The following is a 22,125-nucleotide window of genomic DNA, read 5'->3' as shown; positions in this document are numbered from 1 at the left end:
ATGGCCAAGAAGGGGAAACCACCACCAAGCCCACAAGCGGGTGATGGGAAGGACAACGTGGGCTCGCCACGCCGCGCGGTGTTACTCAGCAATAAACAAGAGGGAAGTGCTGCCGCCCGCACGGCGTGGACCGATCTCAGAAACCTCGTGCGGAGTGGAAGGTACCGGACTCGGAGAGACCACGGAGCACAGCGTTCTGTTCCCAGGATGTTTCCTCAAGAGGCCGCCCTGCAGAGATGGAACGGAGATGGTCCTCGCCTCCGGCTGGGGGTCGGGACGAGCAGGGACTGCAGATGGACAGAGGATGTTCGGGGGCTTTGTTGCGATAACTGCACCATGCTGCAAATCCACTGACATTCTTCTACTGCACTTTTAAAATGGGTGAATTTTAAATTAAATTATAGTGTTCAATTATATCTCAGTGAAGCGGTTTTACAGATTAATGACTGAATGAAACAGGCGAGCCGACCCACGGGCAGCAGCGTGCTGCAGCTGAAGGGCTGGGTCAGTCTCTGCTCTCCGGCGGCTGGCTTTGTGGCCCCAGGCCTCTTACCCACCCTCTCTGTGCCTCAGTGTTCTTACCTATAAAATGGGGATGGTAATCTTCAGTAGGGTAGTTATAGGAGAAAATGAGTTCCTGTTTGTACCGTTCCTATGATCAGGACCTGATGCCTGGTACACACTCCGCAGGCAGAACCAAAGCGCGTCGTGACTCCATTGTTTGCCGCACTGTCAGCAATTCTAGGGTCCGCGTGCTCCTTCTCTTCATCAGGAAGATGAAGCCGATGGGGCCTGCTGTATGAGGGTGGCCAGTGGTGAGAGGCTGTGGCGTTCTCTGCCAGCGTCTCGGCTTCTCTGGGCTGCTGTTGGCCCCTCTGCCGCACGGGGCTACGCAGCCTGCTCGGCCACCGCACGTGGGGTGGGGGTCATGGAAGGGGGCGTCATCAGAGGGTGACCAGAGGGAGGGCAGATGGAACGTGCTGGAAACAAACCTCTGGAGAAGACGTCATTCTGATGAGCGTTATTAGTAGCAGTTGCAAAGCCATGCAGCAGGGAGCTTGTCCCAGCACACCCCGAACCCCAAACCAAGTACGGCTTTCCCAGCACCATGGAGACAAGGAAATAAACAATGGCTTCCCTCTCCTGGCCCTTGACCTTTTGTACGGAGCCACTGGCTAGGCGGGGCTGGGGAAGGAAGCGGGGGTGGAGAGAAGTTTCTGGCTGCTTGTGGCCTGCCCAGACTGTGAAGAGGGCCTGGACGTGATGCCCCTTCCTCTTTATGCCTCAGGCCTCCTCCAGCCTGCTCGTCTCCCAGGACGGGCATCGGGGTTCCTGCATTCCCCTTTGGAGGAAGCTACACCCACAAAGACACATACACACGTTCATGGCTCCATCGTTCAGAACACACCCAACCGAAGGACGGAACCCACGTCTCCCCGAGCCTGTCAGCAGATAACCAGCCAGGACGCCCATAAACAGTGCAATCCTGCTCAGCAAAGAAGAGGAAAATGCTAACGAAGATGACGGCATGGCGTCCTCAGAAACAGCCGACGTGAAGAAACCTAGACCCCCAAACTGCAAACGGGGCGATTCCTCTTAGATGAAATTCTAGAAAAGGCAAAATTATTGTGACAGGAAGCAGATCAGTGGCTGCCGGGGGCTGGGGCTGGGTAAGGGCGCCTGAGGAAATTTTCTGAGGTGATGGAAACACTCTAAGATTTGAGCATGGCTATAAGCAAAATGCATTAAATTGTACGCTTAAAATAGGGGAATTTTACTGTATGTAAATCACACACCCATAAAGCTGCTGGAAAAGGAACCACAGTGCAGAAGTAAATGTCCTCTTGGGCCTTCCGTCCCAGAGTCCTGCTCCTCGGTATTTACCCGAGGGGATGAAAAACTCAGAGCCACACAAAAACCTGCACACCTATGTTTATAGCAGCTTTATTCACAATTTCCAAAACGTGGGAGTATCCAAGTAACCAAGACGTCCTTCGGTAGGCGAACAGATAAACACACAGTGATCTATCCAGACAATGGAACGTTACTCAGCACAAAAAAGAAATGAATCATCGAGGTATGAGAAGACCTTCCTTCCAAAGAGGAGCCTGAAAAGCCTGCGAAAGAAGCTTTAAAAGAGGCTCCACACCCTCTCCTCCCAACAGTGGGACCTTCTACAAGAGGCACAGCTATGGCGACGGTAGCCAGATCAGGCTGAGGGAGAGGAGGAATGGACAGAGGGAGCACGAGGGACGTTGAGGGCAGTGAGACTACGGCGTGAAACTGTAAGGATGGATACGTGTCATTCCACATTCGTGCAAACGCACAGAACATACACCTCCAAGAGTGACCCCTGATGTAAAACCCTGGGCTCTGGTGAGATGACGTGTCTACGCAGGTTCATCATTTACAACAAATGTACCACTCTGCCGGGGGTGGTGATAATGGGAGAGGCTGTGTATGCGGGCAGAGGGGACATAGGAACTCTCTGTACTTCCTATTTAATTCTGCTGTGAGCCACAAATTGCTGTAAAGTATAAAGTCGATTTTTAAAAAAAGGAACCACGAGTTGAGGCTCATTCACCCCGAAGATGCCCGCTGCTTCGAGAGGTCAGCCCTGCTGCCCGGGGCTGCTCTCCACCTCCAGTGACACCCCCCACAGCCTCCAGGGATTTCTGGTCCAGCAGATGGGCAAACCTAAGGGAAGGAGCTGGAGCGCCGCCCCTCCCGCCCCATGAAGTGGAGGACCTGCCCCAGAGTCCCCTGGGAGAAATGAGGGCTCAAAACCCGGCCAGCCTGGAAGCCTCAGGAGTTAACTGGCCTTGGTTCCTTGAAAGCTTATCTCTTCTGTATGATTTCCATTCCTCCCTGTAGCTGTCCTGGATAAGCAGGTGGAGAGGATTTAGGGCAAGACGGCTCAGTGCCTTTCGGAGGTGGGCGAGCTCCCCTGAGCCAATCATGGAGCAGCACAGCCAGCTTTTCCTTCTTCTGTCTTCTTGTGGAATGAAGCTGAGGGGCTTCAGTGCTAGGAAAACGTGCTAGGGGCTCTCCCAAAGGCCTCATCGAGCTCCAGGGGCTTGGACTACATGGGCCTCAAGAGAATGAGCTTTGGGGCACCTGGGAGACTCAGTTGGGCATCTGCCTGCAGCTCAGGTCATGATCCTGGGGTCACTGCTCGGGTTGGGGGGAGTCTGCGTCTCTCTCTGCCCCTCCCCATGCTTGTGCTCTCTCTCCCTCTCAAATAAATATATAAAACCATAAAGAGAGAGAGAGAGAATGAGCCTTCCTGGGAGGAAACTCAGTGGTCCATCAGGACCCGAGGTGCGGGCTCTGAAGTCTCAGTCCTGCCGAAGGCCTCCATCACCTCTCCCTTTGGGTCAGAAAGCGCATGGGCCTTTGCTCACTGGGCTCAAGGAAGTCCTGTTGTGTGGTTCTCAAGGGGCAGAGAGCCAAAGACTGCCCACAGGGCGCTGCAGCAGGCAGGGATGCTGCTGTGGGGTTGGGCCGGGCCTCCGAGTCCCCGGAGAGTCACCTGCATCGGACACAGGTGTTTTGTCCCATGGTCAGCTCTACATGAACACGCTGCATGGCTACGTTCCAGGAGGTTTACGTGGGGTACCTCGTTTCCTCTTAATGGAAGCCCAAGGTGTTATTTATGCTACTACGTGAGAGGCAGCTCCTGCTGACGTTCCTGCCTGTTCCTGAAGGACATTTTCTCTTGGCGTTGGTGTTTGGGCTCAGCTTGAGGAAGAGGCCCTTAGACCTGAGGCTTAAGGGTCCCAAGTTCAGAGAGAAGAAAGGAGGAAGCCCAGAGCCTGAATCCAAGAAGTGGGTCCCCAGGCTCATGTGGAGATCAGAACAGACGTGCTGTAAAAATGATGCAGCCCTTGGCCAGTCCCCAGGCCTGCCTCTCGCCCTTCTCACGCTGGGACCCCATCCCACCGACCACTCACCTCAGAAATGTCCCACTCTCTGGAGGGGCTTATTAGCTCATTGTAATTATTCTGGTTCTTCGATGAACATGCATTTCCTCATGTTTTTCTAGGTCTTTTCAAGTTAATTTCGATCATTTATATTTTTCTAGAAAGTTGTCCAGATGTCAAATACATGTCACACTCTTTTATAACTTTAACCATTGTCTTCATATTGTTGGCTAATGTGCAATCTTCATTTCTAGGATTGTTTTTTTTTTTTTTTTTTTTTGTCTCTCTCTCCCTCTCTTTTTTTTTTTTTTTTTAAGATTTTATTTATTTGTCAGAGAGAGAGAGCTCTAGCAGGGGGAGCGGCAGGCAGAGGGAGAAGCAGGCTCCCCACTGAGTAGGGAGTCTGAGGGGGGCTCAATCCCAGGACCCTGGGATCATGACCTGAGCTAAAGGGAGACACTTAACCGACTGAGCCACCCGGGCACCCCTTTATTCTCTTTTTTTAACTGGTTATATTTGTCAGGAATGTATTCAATTCATCTTTTTTAAAAATTGAGTTTTGTTTTTAAAGATCTATTTTACTTCTTTTCCATCTAATTCATTAACTTCCGCTTTAACTTGATCCTTTTCTCTTTTAGGGTTTTGTTTTTTTTTTTTTTTAGAAGCACATTTCTAATTTACTTCCCCTTTTTTGTTGTTACTTTTAAAAATAGGTAAGGCTACAGAATTTTCTATGGCACAGTTTGGGTCACCTCCCACAGATTTCATAATTTTCTCATTTTCATTAATTTTTTAGAAGTCTAACTCGGAAGTTTTTATTTCCTGTTTAATAGTGAGGAGCTATTTTAAATACTGGTAGTGTTGACATGTTGGTGCTATTGCTTCCAAGGTTTTACCACTATTATTATTATTTTTATCCTTCTGTGGTTCATTTCTAGTCTTATTGCATTATGGTCTGGGAAAGGGGATCCATATGATTTCTGCTTTCAATAGTGAGGAGCTATTTTAAATACTGGTAGTGTTGACATGTTGGTGCTATTGCTTCCAAGGTTTTACCACTATTATTATTATTTTTATCCTTCTGTGGTTCATTTCTAGTCTTATTGCATTATGGTCTGGGAAAGGGGATCCATATGATTTCTGCTTTCTTTAATTTTAAAATCTTCCTTTACAGCCTAGCACCTAAGTAACTTCTATAAGTGTTAAGTGGAAATTTTAAAATATATATTCTGTGGGGAGCCTCAGTGGCTCAGTGGGTTAAAGCCTCTGCCTTCGGCTCAGGTCATGATCCCAGGGTCCTGGGATCGAGCCCCGAGTTGGGCTCTCTGCTCAGCAGGGAGCCTGCTTCCCCTCCTCTCTCTCTGCCTGCCTCTCTGCCTACTTGTGATCTCTGTCTGTCAAATAAATTTTAAAAATTAAAAAAAAAAAATAGAACTATCCTACAACCCAGCAATTGCACTACTAGGTATTTACCCAAAGGATACAAAAATTTGAAGCGGCACGTGTACCCTGATATGTACGGCAGCATTATCAACAACAGCCAAATTGTGGAAAGAGCCCAAATGTCCATGGACTAATAATGGATAAAGATGTGAGATGCACATACGTGCACACACGCACAATGGAATATTACTCAGCCATCAAAAAGAATGAAATCTTGCCATTTGCAACAATGTGGATGGAGCTAGAGTGTATTATGCTAAGTGAAATAAGTCAATCAGAGAAAGACAGTTATCATATGATCTCACTCATATATGGAATTTAAGAAACAAAACATAGGGAAAGAGGATTGAAAAAAGAGGGGGAGACTCTTATCTATAGACAACAAACAGAGGTTGCTGGAGGGGATGTAGGAAGGGGATGGGCTAGTTAGGTGATGAGTATTAAGGAGAGCACTTGTGATGAGTCCTGGGTGTTGTATGTAAGTGATGAATCACTAAATTCTACTCCTGAAACCAATATTACACCAAATGTTAAATACCTAGAATTCAAATAAAAAATTGAAAAAATATATACCAGAGTTTAAACAAAATAGTGGGGTACTAGTACGAGGATAGACATATAGATCGATGGAATGGACTGAGTGTCCAAAAATAAATGTGTACATCTAAATGGTCAATTGATTTTTGACAAAGGTGCCAGGAGCATTGAATGCAGAAAGAATAGTCTTTTCAACAAATGGTGCCAGAGAGGGTATCTAAATGCAAATGAACACACTTGGATCATGCCTCAAAATCATATACAAAAATTGTCTCCAAATGGATCAAAGACCTAAATTAATATAGAAGCTAAATCTGTAAAATCCTTAGAAAAAAAAACATAGGGGTAGATTTTCATGACCTTGGATTTGGCAATGGATTCTTGGATATGCCCCAAAAAACACAAGCAGCAAAAAAAAAATTATTTTAATGTCATCAAAATCAAAGGAGATTGTGCTTCAAAGGACATCACCAAGGGAATAGAACATCTACTCAGAGAATGGAAGAAAGTACTTGTAAACCATATATGTGATAACAATCTGGTATCCAGAATGCATAATGAGCTCTGATAGCTCAACAATAAAATAAAACATAATTTAAAAGATGCCCAGAGGACTTTGACAAGCATTTCTCCAAAGAAGATACACAAATGGCACATGAAAATATGCTCAACACCAGTAGTCATCAGGAAAATGAGAATCTGAACCACAATGAGATACCATTTCACACTCACTAGAACGGCTTTAATTTAAACAAATTGGAAAAATAACAAGTTTGTGAGGTTATGGAGATATTGGAATCCTCACACACGGCTGGTGGGAATATAAAATGGTACAGCTGCTGAGGGAAAAAATTGGTGGTTCCCTCAAAAAGTTCAACAAAAAATTATCAGAAGATCTAGCAATTCCACTCACAGTATATGCCCCCACAGAATTCAAAACAGGTGTTCAAACAAAACTCGCACAGGAATATTCATGGTAGAGGTACTCAGTTGGTAGAGCACATGACTCTTGATCTCAGTGTTGTGAGTTCAAGCCTCATGTTGGGCGTGGAGCATACTTAAAAATAAATAAAAATTTAAAGAGTATTCACGGTAGCCCCATTCATAAAATCGTTCATGGATGGAAACAGCTGAAAGGTCCATCAGCTGATGGGGGAATAAACAAAAGGTTCTAGATCCACACAGTGAAATATTTTCAGCCAGAGGGCATCAGCCCAGGAAGTACTGATGTGTGCTCCAACATGGGAGAACCTTGAGGACTTTATGCAGAGCAGAAGAAACCCAATACAGGAGACCGCGTACTGTATGAACCATTTATATGAAATGTCCAGAATGGGAAAATCTATAGAGACAGAAAGTGGATCCGTGTTTGCCAGGGACAGAGGGCTGGAGAAATGGGGAACAACCATTTCTGTCTGCCTAATGACTATGGGCTCTCTTTCTGGGGTGATGAAATGATCAGAAGTAGGTAGTTGTGATGGGTGTACAACATCGCGAATGTACCAACCCACAGGATTTAACACTGTAAAATGGCTAAAAGGGTAAATTTTACATTATGTGTGTTTTACCACACACACAAAAGTGTGCCTATAGCGTGCTGGGAAACAAGCCCAGCAAGGAAGTTGGGCTTGCTTGCCAGGCCAAGAGGCCATAGAGTCACTAGATGATGGGGAGCAGGGGGAGTGGTGGGGAACAGGGGGAGCCGTAGAGGATGAAAGACGGAGACAGATGGAGAAAGGGGGCGGCCTGTTTCTACAGATGATGTTGGAATCCTGGTGAGAGAGGCCACAGGAGTGCAGGCCTCCCAGGTTTGAGAAGCCGTGTGTGTGTGTGTTTGCGCATTTCCTGGGAATGATATGGGCTGGGACTTGTCTTTCTTGGCTGCTTCTAAACCAAAGACAAGCTCTCCCCTGGTTTGGCAGGAAACCTGTGAAGCTATTGCCAGACATCTGTTTCATTTTCTTTGGCAACAAAAGACTTCCTAAGAGATAGACTCAAGGCTTAGAATTGGGGACTTCCATAACGCTTTCTCCTTCTCTCCCATGGAAGCTGAAACCCCAGTTGAGAGAGGGCCAGACCCGGGCTGGGGTGGGGCGGGGCGGGAATGGAGCACTGGGAGGAGGAAGTGAGTGAGGCGGGGAAGGGAGGGGGATGGGGAGGGGCAGCCGCACCACCAGGCCAGGCCCAAGCAAACTCTGGACTTCCAGCGTCTGGAGCCAAGTCCCTCATGGGGTGTGGGGGTGGGGTGAGCCCTCTCCCTGTGACCTGCTTGACTTCTGAAATGGAGAAACTGGGGGACCCGTCCAGGACAAAGAGCATGGGCCCTGACACCAGAGGGGCCGTGTTTGAATCCCAGCTGTTTACTCTCCCAGCGACCTTGGGCAAGTCTCCGTGCTCTCATCTGTAGAAGGGGAAATAATATCCACCTCATTAATTTGTTGCTGGGAATGCACTTGAACTGCGAGCAGAGCAGAGCACCCTAGTGGGGGTCCGCAAACGTATCAGAATCCTCCAGAGAACTGGGCAGGGGGGACCACCGTGGCCGGGCCTGCCGACCTCTGTGCCTCTGTCCCCACACCTGGAACAGCAGTGGCCTCACACTGACTTCCCATTATTTTATGACTAGGAACTCCAGACCCAGGCTGTTCCCAGGGATTGTTTAAAAGGAGGGCAACTTATGGGACACCTGGGTGGCTCAGTCAGTTAAGCATCTGCCTTGTGATCTCAGGGTCCTGGGATGAAGCCCCACATGGCATCAGGCTCCCTGCTCAGCGGGGAGTCTGCAGCTCCTTCTCCCTCTGCCCCTCCCCACCTCGAGCTCACTCTCTCTCAAATAAATAAATCTTTTTTTTTTTTTTTAAAAGGTAGGACAGCTTATCTAGGGCCTGAGAGACACACAAGACTGAGAAGCTTTTCATTCCTCAGCTGAGGTTCAAGCGACGAGATGACCATTGACAGAGAGACAGCTGCCCCTCAGACCATCCCAGGGCCAACCTGGGCCAGACTCCCTGGGGAACACGGGTGAAGAAAAAAAAAAAAAGTGGCCCCAGCTACACTCCTGCCTTCCAGCACCTTCTCTGAGTTTCTCAGACCTGTGAAGTCTGAAGTACTGTTATTTAAAATATTTACACATTAACAAGGCCAATGGCAGTCCATTCCCATAAAGAAAAACTGCAAGGTCCAGTCATTTAGGAAGTTTGGGGGTGGGGGGCTTTGGAGGGCCCTCTAGAGAAGAGGAGGGTCTGTCCCTACTGGCCCTCTGGCCCTCTTAGGCCCAGCACGAGCCCGTGGAGCATCTAGTACCCCTGTCTCCATCTTGGGGAGGTGAAGGGACTCGCGTGAGAAGGGTGCCCAGCGGGGAAGTGGCTGAGCTGGAGCGGAAACCCGTGTCCGCTGCCGTGTAGACCAGGGTTGCCAAGAACAGTCTGTCTACTGAGTGGGCCAAGCATGGCGACATCCCAGGATTCTTTTAACAAGCTTTGTTGAGACACGATTCACATACTATACAATTCTCCCACTTAAAATGCACAAGTCAGTGGTTCTTACTACATTCACAGAGTTGCACAACCACCCTCACAATCAATTTCAGAACATTTTTCACCACCTAAGAAACCCCACACTCTTTGGCTACCATATGCCAATCTCCCCAACCCCCCAGCCCTAAGCATTCGATCCATTTTCTGTCTTCTATACATTTGCCCATTCTGGACCATTTCATACCAGTGAAACGATCAAATCTATGGCTTTTTGTTCGCTGCCTCTTCCACCTGGCACGAGGTTCCCCTATGTTCTAGCATGTGTCAGCATTTCATTCTTCTTATGGCCAAATAATATTCCCTCATTTTGGTTATCCATTGACTAACTGATGGACATTGGGGTTGTTGCTACCTTTTGACTATGATGAGTAACGTTGCTCTGAATGTTCACACACAAGTTTTTGTGCAGACACAGGTTTTCATTTCTCTTGGATGTATACCTGCAGTAGAATTGCTGAATCGTATGGTAATTCTATCTTTAACATTTTTGAGGAGCTACCAGACTCTTTTCCAAAGTAGACGCAGCACTTTATGTTCCCAGCAGCCCCGGGTGAAGGCTTGGACTTTTCTACATCTTCCCAACACTTGTTACTATCTGTCTTTTCATGTTAGCCATCCTCGTGAGTGTGAAGTGGTATCTCATGGTGCTTTCGATTTGCATTTCCCGCTAATGATGCTGAGCATCTTTTCATGGGCTTATTAGCCATTCCTGCATCTTCTTTGGAGAAACGTCAATTCAGATTCTCTCCCCATTTTGTAACTGGATTGTTTGTTTATGATTGAGTTGTAAGAGGTCCTTATGGACTCCAGCTACAGGTCCCCTATCAGATCTATGATTTGCAAATACTGTTTCCCATCCTATGGGCTACGTTTTCACTTATTCGGCAGTGTCCTTTGAAGCATGGGAGTTTTAAATTGTTATGTCGTTCAGTGTATTTTGTTTTTCTTTGGTAGTTTATACTTTGGGTGTCACAGACTTCCCTATTTTGTTTTTTTTTAGCATTTTTTAAAAAGACTTTTATTTATTTATTTATTTGTCAGAGAGAGAGAGAGAGAGAGAGAGAGCACAAGCAGGGGGAGAGGCAGACAGAGGGAGAAGTCAGCTCCCCGCTGAGCAAGGAGCCTGATGTGGGACTTGATCCCAGGATCCTGGAATCATGACCCGCGTCGAAGGCAGCTGCTTAACCAACTGAGTCACCCAGATGTCCCAACTTCCCTGTTCTATAAGGCAATATTTAGCATAGAGAAATACACCCATACCAAAATAGCAAAACCTCTTTTTTGTTTTTTTGATCTGAGAATTTTAAAGAATTTTTCTTTATTAATACTACACATTGATCCAAACATAATCTGATGCAACTTCTGGAAATTCAAATAAGAAGGACACTATATGTAAAGAATTCTAGCCAAAACGAAAGTAGCATCTGACAGAGAACTAAGGGTGAAGTCAGTAATGCAATTAGTTACAAGATTCATAGGCCGATGGAATAAAGATTTATCTACAACTTAGGGGAAGCCTCCCTTTTGCTGGTGGAGAGGCTAGAAAAAAATTTCTCCTATGGCTTCTTCTAAGGGGAGAAGGTATTTGGACTCATCAGCTAGAAGAGCATGTACTCCCCAAGAACCTATCTATCCACAGTTGAATCCCCTTCCCTTCGTGTTTCCAGACACCGTCTCATCCTGCCAACCGTTTTGCTCCATGTGAAATTGTCCTTGTAGTCACCTTTTTAAAATACCAATAGGAGTACCTCACTTCCCTTCTTGAAATTCTTCAATAGCTCCCACTTGCCCTCAGGATAAAGTCTGAGCTCTTTAACGTGACTTAACGTGAGGCTACATGATTTGACCCCAGCCTACAGGAGCTGGTAATTTTGAACACATCCCCAACTCTGGATCTTAGCCCACTCAGCCATCCGTTCTCTTAATTTACTCACACTTTGAACAAGTCCACTATCCGCGTCTTTGTCCAAGATGATAGCAGATTTGAAGCATCAGACTATAAAGAACAGAAAAGAGCTTCTCCAGGAAGGGTCCTCATACTGCCGGTTTTTCTGCAGTGGGACACATTGAAAATTTTACAAAAAGCAGGTCTAGATATTCCGTAAATTGGGTAATCTGAGACCATTCATTCACGGCTGGCAGAAACACTCGGCTCGTCCAATAGCCTGATGATCAGACTATGACCTAATATGGTAGAATTCGGACGCTTCACAAGGATAAAGCTAATGATATATTCTTTTCAATGCGCTGTTGTCAGGAAGCATGTGGATATGCAGTCTTGTTTAGAATGATTTCCTTATATACTGGTGGATGCAAAATTTTAAAAATATATATTCTTGAATTAATATTGCATTATAAATACTAGCATATAAATATTCAAGAAAACTTGACCCTCCAAATCAATGTCCTTTCATGAATTTTACTAACGGAAGTTTAACAGAGGGAAAAGATGACCACCCTCTAATTCTCTATACCAATGTTTAAGAAAATAAGTTTTTAGAAATGCAAAAGAAATCAGTATATGTTCATTATAAGAAAAACACAGATAAACCAAAAGGAAAATATGACACTTTCCAAAGATAATCACTGACACCATTTTAAAATATCTTCTTCTGTATTTGTATTGTGCATTCATATATATGTAAATGATTCATATAGATACAGATACGGATATAGATATATATACAATGTATATATATGTGATCCTTTAAAAAAAAGTGTATACGGATATAGATATATATACAATGTATATATATGTGATCCTTTAAAAAAAAGTGTGCTCTCACGGACAGATGTTGTAACATGTTTCTGTGTGCTGTGAGGAGTTCCGTGTGATGATATCATGAACGTCTGTGTGTGCCTGAGTGTGACCGGGCTGTGGTTTGTCTATACTACCCTTTATGTAACTGTCTGTGGGACACTTGGGGTATTTCTCGTGTTTTCTCCTCCTCCTCTGATTCTGGGCTGAGGGTGACTTGGAGGCTGATGCTGGAACCATTCTTTAGGCGGACTGGGCTCTCTCTGACTTGAAAACATGGTGCATCTCCTGGTAGGGCCATTCCGACTTGTAATAATGACGCTTTGTGGCTTAATGAGAACAGGGCTCTATTAATCCCTCTTTGTCTGACCTCAGCCAACCTCGCGCTCAGTGAAAGCTGGATTCTTAGGCCCTTGGGACCCTATTGAGCTGTTGTCATAGCGATCGTTGCTGGGGGCGGGGTCATTGGGCCAATGTCCCTAACCAGACCATCTCTGTCTTAATGACACACACAGGTCATGCCTGTTCAATCCCAAACCCGGAGAGGGACATGACTAACCCCGATGCTATGCTAGTGTTTGTCCTGACTGCCCTGACGCTGGGGCCCCCTGAAGGCTTTCTGAGGCCTGGCATACTCTCTCCGGGAAGGGCAGCTCGGCTCACCTGGTGCTCTGTCCCCCATGGCCCTGGGAGCACCCCCAAGCCTCTGCAGGCTTGCGGCTCAGAGGACACTACGGCTGAAGTGAGCCCTCCCCACCTTGAGAAGGCCCGAGGGAAGCCAGACAGACAGGCCGTTTGCTGCCTCACACAGCAAAGCTTCTTGTTATCTGATGTCAGGGCTGAAGGACCTTGGAGGCTATTGGGTACACCTCTCTGTTGTACAGATAGAGAATCTGAGGCACAAGGAGCCAGATCTGATTCCAAACTACCTGACGAGTCAGGGGAAACCATCTGAACCAGTCAGTCCTGACCCCCATCTCAAAAAAGGAACATGTCTGGAGTCAGTTGTAAGACAGTTGATATTTTTACAGTAAGTTCTTTATTTTTTTTTAATTATTATTATTTCCCAAGTAGTCCAAGAATACATTTTTCTTAGGGGGAGGGGGAGAACATTGCAGAGAAGTTTCCAAGTTCCTTTGGCCTCTGTCTCCGATCCCAGTTCTCTCCCCCTGAGACAGACGCCCAGTGTGGAATGTGCCCGAATCTGACTTTAAAGTGCCCACATCTATTGGCTTGACCTGGATGACCAGGACGATGGGGGTAGGGCAGGCTCATGTCCCCACCTTGGCATGAATCCAAGCAGCTCACTGTGGCTGGGAGCAGTGCCCAGGGGAGAGGCACCTCCGTGGCCCCTGTGGTGGCGGGGAGTGCGGGACATGCCAGCACGGCTGTGTCCTCGCTCCGGGCTGTGACAGCTCCTCCATTTTCTTGCCCCGAGTCCTGTGTTGGCATCCCAGCAGCCCCTGCTTCTGGCCTGGATTGGATGCCAGGAGCCTGAGCAGAAAAATGGAAACTTTTCCAGCAGAGTTTAGTAATCTCTCCAATAGGCCGCAGGCCCCAGGGGACAGTGCTCACTCAGGCTTCAGGTCCCTGTGCCCCTCTTGCATTTCCACACCCCCTCCCCCCATTCCAGCCGCTCCCCACCCCCACTCTACCTCCCCAGCATCTGTCCCCTCCTTCTCATAGGCCAGGGAGAAGCTCAGCCGACCATTCCGGGAACCCGGGAACCCACGGAGAAGGAGGAGGAAGGTTTCAGAGAATTCAAAGAGCACAACAATGTATCCGAGTTAGTCAGTCCTAACCTGAGAGAAATGCTGACATTGAAGGCAAGAGACAGGGAGGAAAGAGGCTTTCCAGCGCCCCCCCCCCCCACCTTGTAATGTTGTAACACAGCAGAAGTTTGCCGCTAGGAAACAACCAGCTCTTTTTCTCTTGAATTTCTCTCAGTCCCACTCTTTGAGAACCTCCTAGAATTTCAGGACTCACTGGCTGGATTTCTAAATGCATCAAAATTTTCAAGATTTGTTTTTTTAATCAGTTAAAATCTTTATTTTTTTTTTCTCAAGCAAAAAATCTTACCCAGAGCTTTAACATGTCTGACACAGAAAAATCAAAGCATTTTCTCCAGGCAAAGTAGTTTGCTTGGCAGAAGCCCCCTTACGTCTGTAGAATCCTCAGCTTTCTTCAGGCCAGTTTTGATCACCTCCCACCAAAGTCAGCTTCCTTCTCTTACAGCTGAGAAAACTGAAGCAGAAGGCTCAGGGGCTTGCAGAAGCTTCCCCCCCACACACACCTCGCCCCGCCCCCCCACCCCACCCCACCCCCCAAATAAGGCACATCTTACACCTCCCAGGACACCTGGAGATCTGGCCAGGGCTCCAACCCTGGCACAAGAACTTCCTTAGCCTGAAACTGTAAATTTGAACAAAATCAGAGCTTGTGAGGACACTTGGCAAGTGTGTCGCTGCCGGGGGAGAGGGGAAGGGAGGGGGTCATGCTGCCATGGCGACCGCTGGCCCAGGAAGTGACCTTTTGCTCCAGCGTCCTGGAATGGATGCCTCCTTCCCACTGGGCTGGGGGCGGAGGAGGATGGCCAGAGCTAAGGTGGGGGGCCTCATGAGGCCTCTGACACCCTCCATCCCTCCCCTCCCGCCCCCAGCTCCAATGCCACACCATAAACATGGAGGGAACCCAGGGCTCCTCCCTCCGCTGGGCCTCCCTCTTCATGTGGAAATTAGCGATGATGCATGTGTGTGGCCATGAGGGGTGGCCCTGAGCTGGACCTCCAAACCCAGTCCAGGGGCCCAGATCCAACCCAGAGTCCAGTGAGCCCAGCCCCTCGGATCCGCACGATGGTTCCCAGCCCGGGGGATGCAGGAGGTGAAGAGGCAGCCGACTCCGGAGGAGATGAGACACTTGCGGGGACAAACAGGGAAACGGGCACTTCAAACACAGGAGAAGGACTACTTTGATGTCGCGGGGGATGAAGTACAGAGGCAGGAAGAAAGGCCACTTTGTCTCTGCATGGGAGGGGCTGGAGGAGGGAGATGGAGGTGCGTTTCTCTGACCATGCTGGGGTCTTGAAGGATGAGAAGGAGTTTTCCAGGAGAAAAAATGGGGGGGGGGGGGAGAAAAGGACAGAGATTAGCATTCAGGATGACAAAGCAGATGGTGTCCAAACCTGTGAGGGCCTGGACAGGGACGGGGAGAACCTGGTGTGGGCTGCAGAGGCATTGGGCAGACACAAGAGAAAGTGACGGATAGATGTAACAGATGTAAACATCTGGGTCACATCCTGTGGGGCAGTAGTTTTCCAAGTACTGGTGGACCAAAAAGTGTTTCAGGAGGGCCCCCCAAAGTGGGTAGGGAGTAAGCTCTGGGTCCCTCCTTCCTCCATTTTATATTCTGGGGCTTCACACAGGAAAACCTTTGAATTAAGTTCCCAGTGGTTAAAAACAACAACAACAACAACAAATGTGGAAAATCCATCCATGAGCCGCGCTAGCCCTTGTTGATTCGTGCCAAACTCTGGGTCCTGGCTGCCCTCTCTGCTTGGCCGCTCAGGGGCCTCAGGGCCCTGGAAAGTCCTCCTCACCCGGCAGAGCCCGGGAGGCGGGCACCGAGGGAGAGGCTGGCTCAGCTTCCCTGCCCAGCAGGGTCCCGTGGGGACAGCCCCCTCCGCGGGCTTCCTTGGCTTTGAAGTTGTTGTGCTTGTTGTCTCATTTGCATTTATGTCACCAAAGAGTCAGCAGGAACCAAAATACAGAACTAGGAAAGAAAACAGCTGTGCTGTGCTGGGAAAGGCAGCGGCACCGAGCGGGCCGCAGTCCCTCTGGGGGAAGTCAGCGGTCCAGACTCGGGCTGTGGTGGTCGTCATGGCTATGGGCTCCGCACTGCCGCACTCAGACCCTCCCTCCCTCCAGGACACCTCCCTGGAGCCACGTGGAATGACTCCCTCTTTCTGGGTCTCCCCGCCTCATTTAGAGCCTGAAGAACTGTAACGATGCAGCTTGTGGTTCAGCATGATCCGGAGCCCCAGAGAGCCACCACTAGTCCACAGGGCACCTGTGAGCACAGCAGGAAAAGGCGGTCCCTCCTCTAGGTGGGCACAGCTCTGCGCCACTGGCACAGCTGTACCTGCCCCACCTGAAAAGTCAACAGCTGGTGGGATCCCTGCCTCACAGAGGGGAAACTGAAGCTCTAGTCATGTTGGGGCAGCTCCTCCCTAGAGGGCCAAGGCATCGATGCTGATCCCACCGTTCTGGCTGTGGAAAGTCGACCCAGCATTCCCAGGAGCCCTGTGCTGGGCGCCATGTCTGTCCCGACGAGCCCTCACCTCTGGCAGCTGGGGCAGGGAGCACTTGGCCAGGCCCAGCCAGGGCCACGGCTGTGCTGATCCAAGCCCCAGACCAGAAGCAAGCCTCTGCTGGCAGACGTCACCGCTACACTGGTCAGAGGGCAGTGCCGGCTCTCGGCTCACTGTCCTGTGGCTTCCACCGCAGCCTAGGAAAGGAGCCGTGTCTCCACTGGGCCAATGAGGATTTCCCGGCCAGCAGCTCCCACAAGCAGCCTCAGAGTCACCAACAGAAATCAGCAAGGACTTCTGGTGGGACAGCAAGCATCCATAGACCCGTGTAGACAGGGAGCCCGAAGCACCAGCTCATGTCATCTCACCGCGCCTTCCCACACCATCCATGGCACTCACTCTCCTCCCGTCCCTGTGGCTGACATCATAACTGACCACTGTGCTTCTCGTATCCCTGGACTGAACCTCAGAATCCTTCTCAACTCCGTGCTCTAGGCAGCCAGCACAGAGCTCTTAGGGTCAGTACAGAGGAAAAATCCTACTTTGGCTATCCCTCGTGTGTTTGAGTGTGTGACTTGAGAGAGGAGGAAGCAGAAGGCCAGCCACAGCTGCCCGGGGAAATCCAGCGTCCCGTCTACCCCCAGGCCCAAGTCTCTTCTCTTCTGAAGCGGAGACACTGCTGGTTAGGGATTTTCCACCAAATGTAGGGGTTATGTTTTGGGGGAGTCTGCCCACACTTAGTCCTGCTCATGGGTGTTCCTTTAATGCCCACCCTGGAGGCCTTCATCCCAGGCTTTCGTGCATCAGAAGCACCTGCCCCCATCCTCCACTCCTCCCCCGTGGCAGTTCTGGGGGTGCCCAGGGGCAGCAAGACCCACCCGTGCTTCCCACACTGGCCCCTGGGCACACGTGGCTGAACGTGACCAGGGAAGGAATGGGCCAGGTGGGAGGAAGAAGGGCCAGGAAAGGCCCAGGGCCGGGGGCTGACTTGGCTGTGGGCTCAGGGAGCATCTGCAGAACCAACCATGATCCCTTTCTAGACTTGATAAGAAGGATGCTCACAGGCTGACTTGGAGGCACTCCGAGACCAGGAGTTCAGGCAAGTGGGGCTAGCATGTCCACGAAGGCTTCTGGGAACTCAGAACTCAGCCTGACCAGAGACGTGTCCATTCGCTCCTCCATGCATTCATGCGCTCAACCAAGGCCGCCTGGCCCCAGGCATCTGGCTGCTGGGACAACGCAGGGAGCAGAACTGGCAGAAACAGCCCGGCCTCCCAGGGGAGGGCAGACAGCACACAAGATACAGGAGGAAAATGTGATAAGCATGTGATAAGCACAGGGGGAAACACACAGCAAGAGACAGAGAGGAAGTGCTTGGGAGAGTGTGGCAAGTTGAGCCAACATGGCTAGGGAGGCCTCCAAGTCAGAAGACCGACTCCCTGCAGAACGCTCTGACAGCGGGAACGGTGTGCGGTTCTGGGAAAGACCTCGGTCCGCCTCTCCCAGGCAGCAGGACCAGTGCCCGCGGAGCCGGAGAGAAACAGCGGGGGCCCTGGGGCGGGAGTGGGGTGCATGAGTGGGCCGCAGTGGGCTGGAGTCTGAGGGCCAGGAGGTAGGAGGAGCAGAGGTCAGATAGGGTAGACCCCCGCCCGTGTAGACCTGCCATGTGTTATGGAATGACCTGTCATGGGTTGAATTGGGGTCCCCCCCCAAAAGATCTGTCTATATTCTGACCCCCAGAACCTGGGACTGTGACTTTATTTGGAAAAGGTGATTTTTGTAGATGTAATTAAGTTAAGGATTGTGAGATGGGCTCATCCAGTGACAAGGGTTCTTGTAAGAGTCACTCAGAGGATGGACACGGAGCAGAGGAGAAAGTCGTGTGAATATGGAGACAGACAAAGCCCCAGAAGCCCCAGAAGCTGGAAGAGGCCAGGAAGGATCCTGCCTGGAGCCTGCAGATGGTGTCCTCCTTCTGTGCAGGGTGTGGGGGGGTGGGGGGTGGGGGCTGGGGTGGGGGGTGGGGCTTAGCCCCTGTCAGCCCCTGTCGGATGCCATCACCTCCCCTACCCAGCCTGCTCTGAAAGCGGATACAAGATCCACGGGCTCCGAAGGGCCAGAGGGCAGCAGGCCACCTGTGCGGCCGGTACAAAAGTCTGACAACAAACACCCCGGCGGGAAGTCCTCGAGCGGCTTCCGACTCCAAGCAGCAGAGGCTTTCGGGCGCCCGGTGGCCGTGCTCACCTTACAGGCTGTTTGTGGCCTGGCGGTGGGTAGCCTCAAGCAAGACCGGCTCCGGTTTCTGTGGAGCGGGAGAAGGGTGTCCAGGCAGGAAGGGTCGCAGGAGGGCTGCTTCTTGCTCCAGGAAGATGACAGAAGATTTCTCTTCCCTTGGCAGCTCCCCTCGCGGACAGAGCCGGTGGCCTCACAGGGACGCAGGCACAGATGGAGATGCCCCTCTTCGGCAGCTGGGACAGCCTTTGATTCTGCCCCTGGCGTTGTGAGGACAGCTGTAAACTCTCAGCGCCTGGCTGGCTGCCTCCGGCACCCCGGCGAGACCACCCTGCCCCGTGTCCTGGCCTGGAGCCCGGCTTCCCTCCTGAGGGCTCACCGAGGCTGGGAGAGGCCCTGCTTGCCAGCACTCTGGGGTGAGTATCACGTAATGCAGGGGAGGGGGGCTGAGGGCCACGATGGGGACCCCGGGGGGCTGTGCGGAAAAATGCCAGCTCTGCTCTTCGTCCTGGGCCAGTAGCTTCAACCCTCCGTGCCTCAGTTTCCTCGAATGCCACGGACAGACAATACGCTGCACTTCACAGAGTCCGACAAAGATCGCCCAAGTCCGTAGGGGTGAAACACCAAGGCAGCGCCAGGGCTGCCGGCATCCACACCTGCGCTGACTCTGAATCTAGAAATACAGGTGGATCCAGTCAGCCAGTGGGCCCCAGCCATCTGTCGAGCTCTGTCAGGCGGGGACGGGGTGGGGTTAGCGGCCAAGGAGTCAGACACAGCTGGGACCTCGGAGCAGGGAGGCCAAGGAACGGCTTCTGGGTGGGAGGCAGGCCCCACAACCCCACTGTTGCCCTTAGAGCACCCCAGAGGCCTGTCAACACACCTTCCACCGGCTTCCGTGAAGAGGAACGGAGGTTGCCACTCACCTGCTCCTGGCGTCTGCCAGACCCTGGAGAGCTGGGAGGAGGCGAAGGCCACGGGCAAGCTGGACGTGAGGAGGACACCGGGAATGAGGACGAGGCTCAAGCCCGGGGCCAGAGGGCACGCACAGAGCCCAGAACCTGAGGTCCAAGCCGCTCGGAAGTGCCAGGGCCAGTGGGCTGCCTGGGCTCTGCCTCAGCACCCCCATCTGTCCAGCTGGAGGGGCGTGGGGAACCCAGCAAGGGCAGCCTGAGGGCTGCTGAGACCTGGATGACTCCATGCATTGGCCTCACTCGCTCATTTAGTCGTTCAGATGTTGGCTAAGTGCCAGCTCCGCAGCAGGCACCAGGGACACCGCAGTAAACGGAGAGCTGCCGGGGCCCACGGTCCAGCTGGAGGTTCTGGGGCTCCAGCACCCGCAGGAGGCTCTGTCCTCTTTCTCTCCACTTCTGGAGCAGGAGACCTTCACCACCGCCCCCCGCCATAACTCCCCTCCCCAGCTGCAAGGGGGAGCTGGCCGGGGTCCCCGCTCCCTGGTGTCTCTGCTGTATGGCCTTTTACTGGGAAGTGAGTGATCTGCTGGGAGAACTCTCACTGAGCACGCCTTCCATCCCCTCGTGCGCGGACCACACGGCTGGAGGAAAAGCCTTCCTGCTCGGGCAAGTCCGCGCTTCCCCTCTGGGACAGGGGACAGGCCATAGGCCTTGGTGGTCAGTTCTGTGGCCACGCGATGCTGGGGCCCAAGGACAACACTCCTCACAGAGGTCCTCCTCGGGACTTCTCATGGGACCCCTTTCACTAATGAGACCCAAACGTTCAGTTCTGGGCCCCTGGCCTCCAGCAGCTAAGAGGTTAATGAGGGTGTATGTGGGAAAGGGGTGGGTGACAATTCTGTACCAAGCACCTGGGACCCAGTAATGAACTGAGAGTCACTGGGACACACTGGCTTTTGTTTAGTGACCAAAAACCACATAGATGGATACATACAAAGTCCGAGGTGACTGACTGTATGTCGGTGTGTATGAATGTATCCGATCCACGGTGGGCTCTTGGCTTAGAGGAAAGCAGTCATTTCCCCTGGCCCTTTGGGGATCAAGGTCTCTCCTCCTGGACCCAGGGATGTACCTTCCCATGTGCAGCAGCATTTTACCCTACAAGGCCCCCGCCTGGCAGCTGCCCTGCGCTCGGGCTATTGGGGGGATCAGCTCCTGCCCCAGCTCAGTGCTGAGCTGAACTGTGGCATCGAGTAGAAACATCCAGGCCTTGCAGAGCAGAGGTCCAAGGCTGTAGTGGAACATTAACCCGAGGAAGGCAGTCGAGTCAGATGTGAGTTCTCTAGAGCCAAGTTCAGAGAGGTTCACGCCCACGCTTCACCTCACGGTCAAGGCAACTCCCCAATTCTGCTTCCTCCCTGCGGTGCCGGGCCAATAGAGCCCTGCTGTAGGCATCTCTACGCTGCTGTACCAGGCAGGGGTGGGGACAGGGGACCAGTTCTGAGCGTTCTGCAGCACTGGGAACATTCTGGCCTGCACGTTAGAGGGACAGATGAGCTCACCAGGTCGGCCAAGGCGAGAAGCCACCCTTTGCTGTTCCCAGGGCTGAGCCTGTAGCAGGCTATGCTTCTGTCCTGTGGGCAGTCCCACGTGTCAGCAAGGCTGTGCCTGGCTGTTGCTCTCTCAAGGCCCCTCCACCCCAATGAACGCAATCTCCCTGCGGAGACGGCAACAAGGAGCCACTCAGCTACAGAGATGCAGGGTCACACCCGCTGGCCTCCCCCACCCCTTCTCACTATGGTGTGGAGGACAGTGAACACTCCGAGACCTGTGCAAACGTCTCCTTCACGAAAGCTGGGCCAGGTCCCAGGGCAAGGACTCTAGCTTCTGACTTTCCCAAGAACCGAGCCAGGGATGGCAAACAAACTGAGGGTCTTGCACGCCTGTATTTCTTTTGCACGGGCCCTGGGTTTTTTTGGGTTTTTTTTTTGTTTGTTTTATTTTTGCTTTAGCCTTTTACTTTTTTAAGGAAAAAAATTTATTGGACATTTATGGATTTTTTTGGCTTCTTTTTTTAAATAAACATTTAATGTATTATTTGTTTCAGGGGTACAGGTCTGTGATTCATCAGTCTTACACACTTCACAGCACTCACCATAGCACATACCCTCCCCAATGTCCATCATCCAGGGATCCTGGTTTTATTTATTTATTTTTTAAAAAGATTTTATTTATTTATTTTTTAAATTTATTTATTATAAGCAAGGGGAGAGGAAGAGGGAGACACAGACTTCCTGCTGAGCAGGGAGCCCCATGCGGGGCTTGATCTGAGGACCCTGAGTTCAGGACCCAAGCCTAAGGCTGATGCTTAACGACTGAGCCACCCAGGTGCCCCAGGGCCCTGGAGCCTCGGGTTTTTAGTGACTGATTAGCACCTCCCCTTTGGAGAACTCTGTCCTGGTTTTCCGGTGACAGGATT

The 22,125-nt window shown here is 50.9% G+C and overlaps 1 protein-coding gene across 1 annotated transcript; it reads left to right on the top strand.

The window, feature by feature from the left end:
* LOC309870603 (uncharacterized protein) lies at positions 1-21,639 on the top strand (the record flags this gene model as incomplete). The annotated part of the gene is made up of 4 exons (XM_082742991.1): positions 1-161; positions 18,487-18,772; positions 18,902-19,151; positions 19,256-21,639. The coding sequence occupies 4 exons, from the start codon at positions 1-3 to the stop codon at positions 19,795-19,797; spliced, it is 1,239 nt and encodes a 412-aa protein (XP_082599117.1). The 3' UTR covers positions 19,798-21,639.
* Positions 21,640-22,125: the final 486 nt, after the last annotated feature.

Source organism: Mustela nivalis (assembly GCF_964662115.1).
Source record: "Mustela nivalis genome assembly, chromosome: 8".
Lineage (NCBI taxonomy): Eukaryota > Metazoa > Chordata > Mammalia > Carnivora > Mustelidae > Mustela > Mustela nivalis.
Note: the sequence above shows the minus strand (reverse complement) of the source record. Positions and strands in the feature narration are given on the sequence as shown.